The following is a 13,348-nucleotide window of genomic DNA, read 5'->3' as shown; positions in this document are numbered from 1 at the left end:
CGCACAGCAGCAAGGCGGCTGTGTGTTAGAGCCCGTGAGGCCTTCGAGTATTGAGTCATGCCATTCATTTAAGAAGGAAAAATCTCTTCTCCAAAACGAAGAAATGGTGGGCAGTCCTGTGTGACTGGTGAGACTCTTGTAGGGGCGTTTCTACAACGACAAAACCCTTCCTAGGCACTCACTCCAACAAAATAACAAGCCCATTTTATTAGTTATTTCGTTTTCCATGTAAAGTTCTGCTCATACGAATATATTTATAATTCTGATTTCTTTTTAGGGCATTGGGGAGCACACCGACAGGCTGCTGAACAGTGGCAGGAGATTCGAGGGAAAACCAAGTTCGCCGAGGCGGCCTCTGGCGGGCAGGTCCGGGGCTCCATCACACGGCACAAAGAGCCCAGGGGCTGCCGGCTCCGCGGCTACCAGGGACGCAGCCCCCCAACCCCCAAAACACACACACACACATACACACACAGCTATCAGGGACGTAGCCCCCCACCCCCAACACACACACACACACACACACACACACACAAACACCCTCTCCCACTCATGCCTGGCAACCCAGCAGAAACTTCGGACTGGGGCAAAACAAGCCCAGGCCCCGGCGGCACGCGGGGCGAGGCGCGTTCCCGCCAGGACCCGGCCGCGAGGCCGCTCGCGGGGTGCCCTGCGTGCCCCCCACTCCCGCAGCCCGCGCCCTGCTCGCTCACTGTGGGGGCGCAGCGGCCAGGCTTCTCTGTTTGTTGTTTAAAGAAATCTTAGGGCGGGCGCGCGGCGGCATCTAGGGAGGGGGCGCAGCCAGAATTCCCTTCCAGCAAGAGCGTGAGGGGCATTCTCAACGCAAAACCAGACCCAGAAAGTAGTGACCAGCCCTCCTCGGATTACTCTTCATTGGCTCCTCCCTTACTCTCCCACCCCTCCAGATTTACATAAAAAAGGCCAAGAAAACTCTGGCTGTGCCCCAGCAGCGGCTCATTCTGCTCCCCCGGGTCGGAGCCCCCCGGAGCTGCGCGCGGGCTTGCACCGCCTCGCCCGCGGGGTCCTCCCGGTGTCCCGCTTCTCCGCTCCCCGGCCGCCGGCTGCCAGCTTTTCCGGCCCCCAAGTCGCACCCAGCGAAGAGAGCGGGCCCGGGACAAGCTCGAACTCCGGCCGCCTCGCCCTTCCCCGGCTGCGCTCCCTCTGCCCCCTCGGGGTCGCGCGCCCACGATGCTGCAGGGCCCTGGCTCGCTGCTGCTGCTCTTCCTCGCCTCGCACTGCTGCCTGGGCTCGGCGCGCGGGCTCTTCCTCTTCGGCCAGCCCGACTTCTCCTACAAGCGCAGCAATTGCAAGCCCATCCCGGCCAACCTGCAGCTGTGCCACGGCATCGAATACCAGAACATGCGGCTGCCCAACCTGCTGGGCCACGAGACCATGAAGGAGGTGCTGGAGCAGGCTGGCGCTTGGATCCCGCTGGTCATGAAGCAGTGCCACCCGGACACCAAGAAGTTCCTGTGCTCGCTCTTCGCCCCCGTCTGCCTCGATGACCTAGACGAGACCATCCAGCCGTGCCACTCGCTCTGCGTGCAGGTGAAGGACCGCTGCGCCCCGGTCATGTCCGCCTTCGGCTTCCCCTGGCCCGACATGCTTGAGTGCGACCGTTTCCCCCAGGACAACGACCTCTGCATACCCCTCGCTAGCAGCGACCACCTCCTGCCGGCCACCGAGGAAGGTAAGCCTTCCCTCTTGCTTCCCCACTCCCTGCTCGGCTGAGACGCTCCCAAGAGATCCCGCCCCTGCCACGCATCCCAGTGCATCCCTGCTTGGGGTGCCAGTAGCGGGAAGGGCAGAAGTTCTTCCTGACCTGGTCTGTCATCACGACAAGCCTGTATCAAATTTGAGGCACCCCTCCCACGCCGCCCAAGTCTCGCAGAGTTGTACCGGTTATACTTAAGGGCAGTTTAAAAATAAATAAATAAAACGAAGAACTGAACGGCGGTTTAAAAAAGAAAAGATACACGATTATTGTTAAAGATGCTAGCACTGGAGCCGCGCAGAGCGTTGGAAGTGGTGTTTCGTGGAGGAGTTGGTGGTGAGCATTCTGGCCAGAGGCCCCTCGCTCAGCCTCATTCTGCACCTTCCTACCACTGGGCAGGATTCTAGTCACAGGAACATTTCCCGAACAGGAAGGAAAACCAGGATGCACAAGTAGATAACCTTTTAAGGGTCTTTTTGTCCTCTGTCAGTGTATATATTGGAAATAAAACCGGGACTGGCACGGAGTGTGTGGAAAATTGAGCATTGGTTGTAACTGCTCAGATACTTGAGGAAGAGGGCATAAAGGGAATCTCTGGAAATCACTTTTCTATTGCTATCAGTTTTTAACTTAGGAGTGGTTTTGATTAGCTGGAGAAAATCATGCAAAAGAGATTCCCAAGTTTTTAGAAAACGGAGGGAGAGTTCCTGTGCAAAAACCATCACAGCAATGAAAACCTCATGGGCTCTCGTTATTTTTTCTGAAAGGAAAACATATACAATGCCTCTGAGCTGATTTGGGTCCCCTGGGTTGGAAAAGGGAGCTTCCTAATCCCTTTCAGGGCTTCAGCAGCCTCTCCCTTTCAATCTCTAGTAGTTTTCCTACAGACATCATTAGTTAAAGCAAATGCAAAGTTCTTTAGCAATCTTTCCTGGCAGGGACTATGAGTTTGCAATCATTTTATTGGTTAGATTTCTAATTTATTGCAAATGTTTGGCATTTTTCAAACATTTGTCCAACATGTACCATAGACCAACCAATACAGGTTAGTAACATTTTATATACATTCTGAGAGCTCCTAACTGGAAATGTTTGATTTTGTTTGGGTGAGGGGACTTAAGGGCAGTTTTATGTATGTTGCTTTTATTTCTTCCCACTATCAGCAGCAACATTATGCATCTTACATTTCTCCAAAAAGCCACTGTTCTCCTTCATAATAAAAGTTTATGTTCTTCAAAATTCCATCTTTGTGATTTTTCTAATTTGATAAATAACGCTTCTATTAAGTCACACCGTTTTCTATGAACATTAAATTTCACATTAGTGAAAATCTAATTTCACCTAACTTTTAAAGACATAATTAACACATTTATAAATGAGAGAAGGGCAATATAATTGTTCTTTTTTTACTTTTCCCAAGAAATCAGACTCTTAGAAGAGCTTTTAGCAGGTCTTCTGATAATTGTGCTAATATATAATCCCTAGGTTTGATCAGACCACTAAACCATTTTGCTTCATCTTTGATTAGCTTCAGAAACAGGTTTGTTTGTTTATTTGTTTGTTTGTTTTGAGAGTTTGAAACAGGCACAGAAGGGCAAGAAGAACCTGTACCAGGGAACTTGCAGATAACAATGAAATGAATGCTGCCTAACTCAAGCACAAGCTTGGCAGAAGGCACAAGATGACACAGAACCACTTAGAGCAGGCTGTTGTAATTAGTAAGATGTGTTTTCAAGGTGGAAACAGCCCATATGTGGAACGCTAGCCAGTCACCCCTCCCAGTCCAGACTTGGCCCCCCTGAGATACAGGGCTCTGCCGAGTAGAGCCAGCTACACTGGTGTCCTGTGGCTGAGAAAGACAATCTTTTGTCTATATTTTCTAGTTAACAGTTTTCCCAAACCCCTCAAGGATCTTTGGTTCTTTGGGTACTTTCTCCTTCAAAAGGCCTTGGGAATAACTTTTTTAGACTGAATTTCCCAGAGGTTGGGAGGATGAGCTGAAAAGCTGCACCCTGTCTCAGTTAACTATAACTACATACACTTGTATACTCTGCCCACAACTCCGTTTTTATTTGAGAGTCATAATTTATTAAACACAACAACATATAGGCATTCTAATTTTGCTCCCACCCTCCCCCCCAAAAAAAATTGGGAAGCATGGGAGAACTTTCTTAGGAATGAGTGTTCCTGCTTTCATAGAGGAGGCAGAAGCTGAGGTTAAATAGGACAATTGCTACTTTTGCCTGGATAAGTCCCTTTGAGTTGTTTACAAACGCCACCTGCTGTTCTCTTTTAAGCAAACTTACTAAAGACTGTTTTTCACATTTCTAGCTCCAAAGGTATGTGAAGCCTGCAAAAATAAAAATGATGATGACAACGACATAATGGAAACGCTTTGTAAAAATGATTTTGGTAAGTAATACAATAACAACAACAGATTTCACATTCAGAAGTTTTATTTACCAGTAAAACTTCAAAGTACAAATCATTATGATGTTGCTAGATAGAGGTTGGGTAAAACACCATTATAGCTCATGTATCCCAAAATCATCTAGCTTGATCTATCCTAGTTTCCTCCTTATGTAACTGTCTAGCATTGAGTTGTATTTTGTTAGGTGAGACTCATTGTTCTGTTAAGCCAATAATCAAATAATGAAAATTATTCAGATTATCCATTTCCAATGGCACATTTTAAATCCCTTTTTTTTTTTTTTTTTTTTTGCCAACAGGCATAATCCCGAGTTCTATTTTCTTTTGATTACTTAACATGTGCACCAGGGATGGAGGTGTAAATATTAGCCCCAGCCAAATAGATTCAAGGCATTAAATTGGCCACAAATAAAAATATTTTTACTTTCTTTATAACCCATAATGATTTGCTCCTCTGTGTTCTACCATTAGTGAATATATCCAAGGCACTGATTAATAATTTGTCAAGGAGGGGTTCCTTAAATTGAAAAAGAAGAGTGGCTTACTGAGAAGACACCTAACATGGAACACCTAACAACCTTAAAACACCATCTTAAAATCCCTTTTAAAAGGTTTTTGTGAATTTTGTATGACTAAGTCTAGACACATTTCCCACAGTTTTGAAAATAGTTTTAAAAAGAAAAAAAAAGCTTAGAAATTTACTTTATCAAGATACATAGTAGATGACATGGTGTTTGGGGACAATAAAAAACACATGTGATATGTTCCATAAGTTGCAAGTCACTCCCCTGAAGACAGGATTATAAGGGGAAAGAGAGCTGGGACTTTGTCTACATAGAACTCCACCAGCACCTCATCTGCTGACTTCAGGGCTCTCAGGTCAGAAGAGGAGCCCAGCTAGACACAGGATCAATGCTAAATTCAGAGTTGGGAATGACCAGGAACTTCACCCAGAGGCATTCTTGCTTTTATCCTTTTCCAAGGGCAGGTACATTTTGGTGTGTTGGAATTATTGGTACCTTTTTAAAAAGTATTTATTCAGGCACGAGGCTGAACTTACTCATAAGCAGATATGTTCCCTGTTCTGTCAATCAATAATGGAGTCTAATAGACCCATATTAACACTTCTACATATTCAACATAGTCCTCGAGACTGAGGGAAATCACTCCAGCTCTCACTCTCCTTACCTTGCCATCCCAGAAATCTCAGGCCTAGTCAGGTCCCTAAAACTCTGGAACCATCCAATCCCTGCTCTTTGACAGCTCCAGGTCTCTTCCAGAAAGTGTCCTGGGTTTAACTCTGACTGGTCCCAGAACCACCATAGTCCCAGTGTTGGGAAAGGCTACACACTGCTGAGGAAGGAGAAAGAAGGGAGGTAGCTCAAAGTCCTTAGCAAACTTTCCCCTCAGGAGGTGCCACAAATGGGGCTGACGGGGTTTCATATGCCTGTTTTCAAATGTACACAACCTTCAAACTGGCTGAGGGCCAGGCATGTTAGCAGCAGATAATTCCAAATCACCAGAGCCTTACCAAAACACAGTTCTCAGCCTCCATGCTACATCACTTCATTAAGGGCAAGATAGAAAAATATCATTTTATAAAATTTCTATTAAAAAGCCTATAAAATATCATGTTCTTCTGGCAGTTTATATCCTTTGCACTGCACATAAAACAGATCCTTCCTGACTTCCATGAAAAGTTGATTGTTACACTGTGGAGCTCCATAACAATTGGCTTCGGGAAACACATACACACACCTATTACTTGCTTGCTTTGTGGCTGACCTTACAGAAGACCCCCTTTCAAAGCATGCCCTGTCAAGACATGAGCCAAAACATGGATGCCTGTGTGCCTTAGTGTGCTGTCTCCTTACAGAGAGAAAGCCTTTCAAAACAACACAGAAGTTATCACACTTAAGGTATCACATGCATAGATACCTCACAAGCTTTTTTTTCTATTTCTTCACTCTTTTTGACCCATAGAGGGATAATGAAGCAGAATTTTAAGAACTGCATCATAAGATTGTTGGTTTACAAGCACTATTCCATCTTGCCTCTGTTCTTTGTGAATAATGGAAGAGTAGGAGGAACAAGCATAGAAATCTGATTTATTTGACTTGACTAGTCTGGGAAAGCATCACCTCTTCCCTACTGTGCTCCTGAAGTACAAGGGAAATTCAATGGTGCAACTACTGGTGAATAAAAGATGGTTCAGAACTACCTTCCTATATATACAACCTATTGTAGGACCAGAAAGTATCATCACCTCTGCCTCCTATCACATCCTGCATCCTCAGTCACATCCTCCAGGACAGGAAAGTTTATGTGGGGGATTCAATTCTCTCTGTTTGGGCCTAGCTGAAAATCCAAGGAGAAAATCCCTAATGTTTTCTCATGATAAACATTTGCAAAATTAGTTATTTGAGAGCTAGACAAAGACGACTAATAAATCTTCCTCCTGGTTAAAAGTGATGGTTTTTTCTGATGTTTGGAGCTTGAGAATGTTTCATTTGGCCAGGTGAAATCTTATATATGCCCTATCTGTACTACAGACAAGGCTCCCACGTAAAGTGTAATCAGTCCATTTCTCCCACCATGGTGAGGTCTATCCAACACCCTACTCCCAATGCAGAGGACACAAGAGCATGAAACATTTCCACAAGTATGGCTTACTCCACAACTTGAGTCTCAAAAACTGAGAACTCAGTACCACAGTTCAGATGCATATCATACCAGACAAAACCATGGTTGGCCAAGTCATAGCATCTTTGATTTACCTGATAGAGCTTCTATAATTTCCTGGTTGACTAGAAAGCCATACTCAATCGAATTCCCATTCTGATATTTGAAAAAAGAAAAAGAGAATCTCAAAAACAGTTGTACGCAACACAGAAAAATCTTCCTCTATTACTAATTTAAAGATAGATTAAACTCCATCAAAGTCAGGAAGTCATACTTACACATCATCTATACAGAATAGCTGTCAGGGACACCCAGGGTCTTAAGACACATTGCAGCTGGGCAAGTTTATGCAGCAGCCACTACAAAAACATTGTCATTGCCTCAAGACACCATAGTGGTATTACAGGAGGAGGTTTGGCAACCGGAGTTCTAGGAAACAACCTAAACTGCGTGACGTCATGCAAGTCACTAAACTTCTCTGGATTTAAGATTCTTTGTGTATTAACAAGCAATTTTAATGGGATGATCCCTTCTAACCTTCAAATTCTATTCTTTTCCTGCTTTCATGGAGTCTTGAAATTTAATTCCAGCATACACGTTTGTAGGGCTTTCTTTCCCAGAGCATACTGTTCATGACTATAAAACATGTCCTTTATAGTAAACCACTTACTTTTGTCTTCGCATTCTAATGAGTCTACATATACATTTTGGAAACAGTACATATATGATCTGTAAATGCCTTGGCCTTGGACAGGCAAATGAGAGCATATAAGGATGAGGTCTTCAGAAAAACACTTTTATGACTAAACGTGCTGTTAAAAAGAGACTTGCATATTTTTTCTCCTACTTTACCAAATCAAATGCAGCTGTAAGATCAATTCTCCTTCCCTGTAATCTGTTCTTTAGAAAACAATGATTGTGTGACACAGTTTCCTTACAGGTTTGTCCAAAAACCTCCTGCATAATAAATTGAGTTTAAACTTTTACGGCCACAGAGGGATCATATTTCACCCAAAAGTCAGGCATTTCTTTTCATGCTTAAGTTTCCAACAGAGGAAGTCATTTGTTGTGGAGAGCACGCACCACATGCAACTTTCTTACAAACACAAGGGTGGGTGAGGAAAAGAGAAGAAAAGTTAATTGAGTCCCGCAAAGAGAAAGAGTTTTGAAAAAATGGCTGATTGGAAACAAAGTGCCTCGCAAATGCTTTGAGGCTTTAGCAGTGGAGCCACCTGCTGCCCCTAGCTCCCAACCCCTGACCTGCAGCCTCTGAGGGTCCCATTAGCTCTAGGAAGCCTCTCTTTCCTCATCCAGGCCAAGTCACACGAGTAGGCAGAATAGGGGGAGATAAACGGTATTCCCTCATTATAACTGGCATGACTGCCCTCTCTCATAGCACTGAAAATAAAAGTGAAGGAGATAACCTACATCAACCGAGATACCAAAATCATCCTGGAGACCAAGAGCAAGACCATTTACAAGCTGAACGGTGTGTCCGAAAGGGACCTGAAGAAATCAGTGCTGTGGCTCAAAGACAGCTTGCAGTGCACCTGTGAGGAGATGAACGACATCAACGCGCCCTATCTGGTCATGGGACAGAAACAGGGTGGGGAGCTGGTGATCACCTCGGTGAAGCGGTGGCAGAAGGGGCAGAGAGAGTTCAAGCGCATCTCCCGCAGCATCCGCAAGCTGCAGTGCTAGTCCCGGCATCCTGATGGCTCCGAAAGGCCTGCTCCAGAGCACGGCTGACCATTTCTGCTCCGGGATCTCAGCTCCCGTTTCCCAAGCACACTCCCAGCTGCTCCAGCCTCAGCCTGGGCAGCTGCCCCCTGCCTTTTGCACGTTTGCATCCCCAGCATTTCCTGAGTTATAAGGCCCCAGGAGGCCACAGGAGTGGATAGCTGTTTTCATACAAAGGAAAAGCCCACCCGAATCTTGTAGAAATATTCAAACTAATAAAATCATGAATATTTTTATGAAGTTTAAAAATAGCTCACTTTAAAGCTAGTTTTGAATAGGTGCAACTGTGACTTGGGTCTGGTTGTTGTTGTTTGTTGTTTCGAGTCAGCTGATTTTCACTTCCCACTGAGGTTGTCACAACATGCAAATTGCTTCAATTTTCTCTGTGGCCCAAACTTGTGGGTCACAAACCCTGTTGAGATAAAGCTGGCTGTTATCTCAACATCTTCATCAGCTCCAGACTGAGACTCAGTGTCTAAGTCTTACAACAATTCATCATTTTATACCCTCAATGGGAACTTATCATGTATCACATTCCAGCTACAGTGCTTCCATTTATTAAAAGCACATTAACCATTTCTATAGCATGATTTCTTCAAGTAAAAGACAAAAGATATAAATGTTATAATTGACGAGTACTTTAAGCCTTGTTTAAAACATTTCTTACTTAACTTTTGCAAATTAAACCCATTGTAGCTTACCTGTAATATACATAGTAGTTTACCTTTAAAAGTTGTAAAAATATTGCTTTAACCAACACTGTAAATATTTCAGATAAACATTATATTCTTGTATATAAACTTTACATCCTGTTTTACCTATTCTTTGTCTTTTGTCTTGTCTTCTTAGTAAAAGAAACTGGGAATGGAGCTATGCATGGGTGGTCGCTTCCTTCCATGAGCCCAGCCCTCCAGCAGTTTAAAGTGATCTACTTCTCAAGTGACTCAGAAAGTGTCTCCCCCTCCACCACCATGCCCCACATCTCACAGATTTCACCACTGCTGACCCTGCAGAAGCAGAGACTTGCAGCCTCTAGAAAGGGGTTGCCTTCTTTTGACCCTTCTGAGCAGTCCAGCTGCAGCTATGTGGAAACACTACCCTAAACTTAAGGTTTATGAGCTTTACAGTTGTGCTTTTCATTTCTTGAGATTTTTCATACCGAAAAAGAATCACCACTGCAAAAATGTTAATTCCTTCCCCAACTCAAATCTAACCCTCAGATAGAGAGCCATGATTTGGAGAGTATCCACTGGTATGCAAGGAGGAGGAAGGGGATGGTGAAAACTTGAATTAGGGTAAAAAAGGAGAGACAGACATCTGTCCATTAAATGTCTCTTAGTCCTTTCCGACTGCTATAACAAAATACCTTATACTGGGTAGTTTATAAACAACAGAAATTTATTTCTCACAGTTCCGGAGGCTGCAAAGTCCAAGATCAAGGTGGTGGCAGATTTTGGTGTCTAATGAGGGCTCTCTGCTTCACAGATGGTGCCTTCTTGCTGTGTCCTCACATGGCAGAAGGGGTGAACAAGCTCCCTCTAGCCTCTTTTAAAAGGGCACTAATCCTATTCATGGGGCTCAACCTTTGGTCATGTTTTGAGGAGTCAGAAGCTCTGGCATCACCCAAGTGTCTGCCTCTTGTCATATATAGTCATCTAGGCTATATGGTAGAGCCTGTTGCTCCTAGGCTACAAACCTGTATGGCATGTTACTGTAATTAATACTGTAGTCAATTGTAGCACAATGGTAAGTACTTGTGTTTCTGAACATATCTAAATATAGAAAAGGTATGGAAAAATATGGTATAAAAGATAAAATATGGTACACCTGTATAGGGCAGCTCCATTATAATTTTATGGGACCACTACTGTATACACAGCCTATTATTGACCAAAATGTTGTTAGTGGTGCATGATTACATGTCTCTCCATACACTTTCCAACTCTTCTACCTCATGCCTCTTGTTCCTGTCTTTGATGAGGGCACAAGCCAATGAGACATGCTCACTGGGGCAGAGCAGGTAGGTTTTTTTTTTATCATGATTATATTATATAAATAATCATGATTATATTCTATCAATAATCATGATTATATTCTTACTTTTTCAACTATCAGATTTCTTTTGTGGGCAGATGAAAACATGAATGTCCACCCACTACTGGAAGAAGCAAGCAAGTAATCAAGGATATTGGATTTCTGAGTTTCCTAAGATGGCTCATGACCCATTAATAAACTTAAAATGCCCAAAGTGGGGATTAGCCTAAATAGCCAGGTATAGTGGCTGATATCTGTAATCCCAACTACATGGGAGGCTGATGTGAGAGGATCGTTTGAGGCCAGGAGTTTGAGACCAGCCTGGGCAACATAGCAAGACCCTGTCTCTCAAAAAAAGTTTTTTTAAAACTACATATCTGCTATGCATTTAATTCCTCTTCCCTTTAATAAATAGCTTGAGAAATGAGTTGTTCTACAAGAGATATTTATAAAAGGTTTTAGGGCAGCATTTTCTAAGTGAACAAAGGATGACGGCAGTGTCTGCATGCACAAACCAGTATACTGAAATTCACAGGATTAAAAAAGATAAGTTTTGTCTAAAAACACCCTCCATTTCTGTCGTAGTCCGTTTTCTGCTGCTGTAACAAAATACCACAGACTGGGTAATTTACAAACAATAGAAATTTATGTGCCTCATGGTTCTGGAGGTTGGGAAGTTCAAGAGCATGGTGCTGGCATCTGATAAGGGCTTCATGCTGTGTCATCCCTTAGTGAAAGGAGAAAGAGTAGGAGAGTGTGCAAGACACAGAATGGAAAGGGACTTAACTTATTCTTTTTATCAGGAACCCACTCCCACAATAAATAACCCACACCTGCAATAATGGCATTCATTTATTCACAGGGCAGAATCATCATGACTTAATCATCTCTTAAAGGTCTCACCTCTCAACACTGTTGCACTGGAGATTAACTTCCCAACACATGAATTTTAGGGGATACATTCAAACTATAGCAATTCCTGATTCCCTGTTCTCTCATTAGATGATAATTTGGCTGGCCTTTTTATCTTTCAACTCTTATTTACTATCAAGTTTTCAATGCTCTTAATGGATGGGGTTACCTTGAAAAGCAAATCCTGGCATATGTATCCCTCATGTAGTCACTGAATCTGGATTATTGAACAGTTGGATTTTTGCCTATGAAACACATTGCACAAATACAAATTATTAACTCAGCAACTATTTATTGAGCACAAACTATTGACACTGGCTTATTCATTCAATAAATATGCATTGAGTGCTTACCACATGCCAGACACTGGTTTAGATGGTGGGTACACAATGATTCTGCCATCCTTCAGCTTGTATTCCACAGGGACTGTGTTAGGCACTGGTAATACAGTGATGAATCATTCCCAAAAGGAACTCATAATCCAATAAGGAAGAGAGACATGCAAACAAATAACTCCAATGCTCTATGTTAAGAGGGAGATGTGTACATGCACCAGGGATGACGTAGAAGAGAGAGTGGTTCACTTGAGTTGAAAATAGAATGTTGCATTTAAGTGGAGATTAGGATCCGGGTAAAGGTACTTATAAGAAGAGAATTTTTAATAAGTTGAACCAGAATATCTTCTATTAAGACAGAGCCTTAGAAATTAAGCATCATCAGTTTTACATATTGACCAATCAACAATGATATTGTGCAATATTATGCTGAAGCTATTGCCCTAGACACTACAAATAAATCTAGCATAAGACCCACAGATTTTAGAGTCAATAACAATAAAAAATTCTCAACTTGCAAAATGATTAAATACATTATTGCTCAGAAACAAATAGTAACAAAACATAATAAAACAAAATACTTTAAAATGCACTCCATTACTGTCCAGAGAGTGATAGAGATAAGTAAGTGCTAAAAAAGTTCAATTAATAAAGGTATCAGTTAATGCAGACAGTGTTAGAAGGACAAATCAAAGAATCTGTCTCAAGATGTTCCAATTCAGAGTAGTAATAACCATTAATTTATCATTTTATGTTATGAAATGAGAAAGGCACTAGAGCTTGGTGTCAGTAACTGGTACAAAATTTTCTACAGCTGTATCATCTAAAGTATATCAAGATAAACCACTTAACAGACTAGAAGCTGCAGTAAAAGTGTTAAGTTCATTGGTGTAGCTTTCGAAATTGAGAGAGACCTAGGCAAGTCAATAGTTTCTTCAAGCCTCAGTCTTCTCATCTATAAATAATTAAGAACTATTACTCAGTAAGTTATGCCTAAGCTTGATACATTCTCATCTCCTTTCCATCTTCTATGTTGAAGCATAATTCTCAGAGCTTGCTTCTGTGTCTGAAGACACCCACAGCAGGAAGGGGCACTAGTCTGCATCTGTTCTTCCCCACCACCAGTGCTCCACACACCGGCTTCTTGGTACACTGGGTTGTTCAAGGCCTGAATGGTAGCAGTTCAAGCAGGCAAGAGGAAGAATGAGATCACAAATATTATCTACTTCTCTCTTCTTCCAAAGAGACTTTTCCACCCCCAAAAGAAGACTCAGGCATTTTTGTGCTGCCCTCTTCTCCCTTGGCTTCCCTAAGAAGCATCAGGGTTCCAGTCTGCAACAATCAAAGTGCTGAGAGTCAGTTCCATTACTCAGCAACCTTACACTGAGTACTCAGTATGTGCAAGGCACTGTCCTAGGTGCTGGGATTCCAATGATGACCAACACACCATGGCTACCCTTCAAGAAGCTCATGATCTAAT

The 13,348-nt window shown here is 42.9% G+C and overlaps 1 protein-coding gene across 1 annotated transcript; it reads left to right on the top strand.

The window, feature by feature from the left end:
* The first annotated feature begins 952 nt into the window (after nt 1-952).
* On the top strand, nt 953-9,408 carry SFRP2 (secreted frizzled related protein 2). Its single transcript, XM_032148509.2, has 3 exons — nt 953-1,711; nt 4,067-4,147; nt 8,244-9,408. Exons 1-3 carry the CDS (start codon nt 1,210-1,212, stop codon nt 8,546-8,548), a joined length of 888 nt encoding a protein of 295 aa, XP_032004400.1. The 5' UTR covers nt 953-1,209; the 3' UTR covers nt 8,549-9,408.
* Nucleotides 9,409-13,348: the final 3,940 nt, after the last annotated feature.

This window comes from Hylobates moloch, unplaced genomic scaffold (assembly GCF_009828535.3).
Source record: "Hylobates moloch isolate HMO894 unplaced genomic scaffold, HMol_V3 SCAFFOLD_3, whole genome shotgun sequence".
Lineage (NCBI taxonomy): Eukaryota > Metazoa > Chordata > Mammalia > Primates > Hylobatidae > Hylobates > Hylobates moloch.
Note: the sequence above shows the minus strand (reverse complement) of the source record. Positions and strands in the feature narration are given on the sequence as shown.

Excerpts from the sequence above, each read along its gene's own strand:
- SFRP2 (XM_032148509.2), top strand. The coding sequence starts at position 1,210 with ATGCTGCAGGGCCCTGGCTCGCTGCTGCTGCTCTTCCTCGCCTCGCAC. Across the intron at positions 1,712-4,066 it reads CCTGCCGGCCACCGAGGAAG|CTCCAAAGGTATGTGAAGCC; the intron begins GTAAGCCTTCCC and ends TCACATTTCTAG. Across the intron at positions 4,148-8,243 it reads GCTTTGTAAAAATGATTTTG|CACTGAAAATAAAAGTGAAG; the intron begins GTAAGTAATACA and ends CCTCTCTCATAG.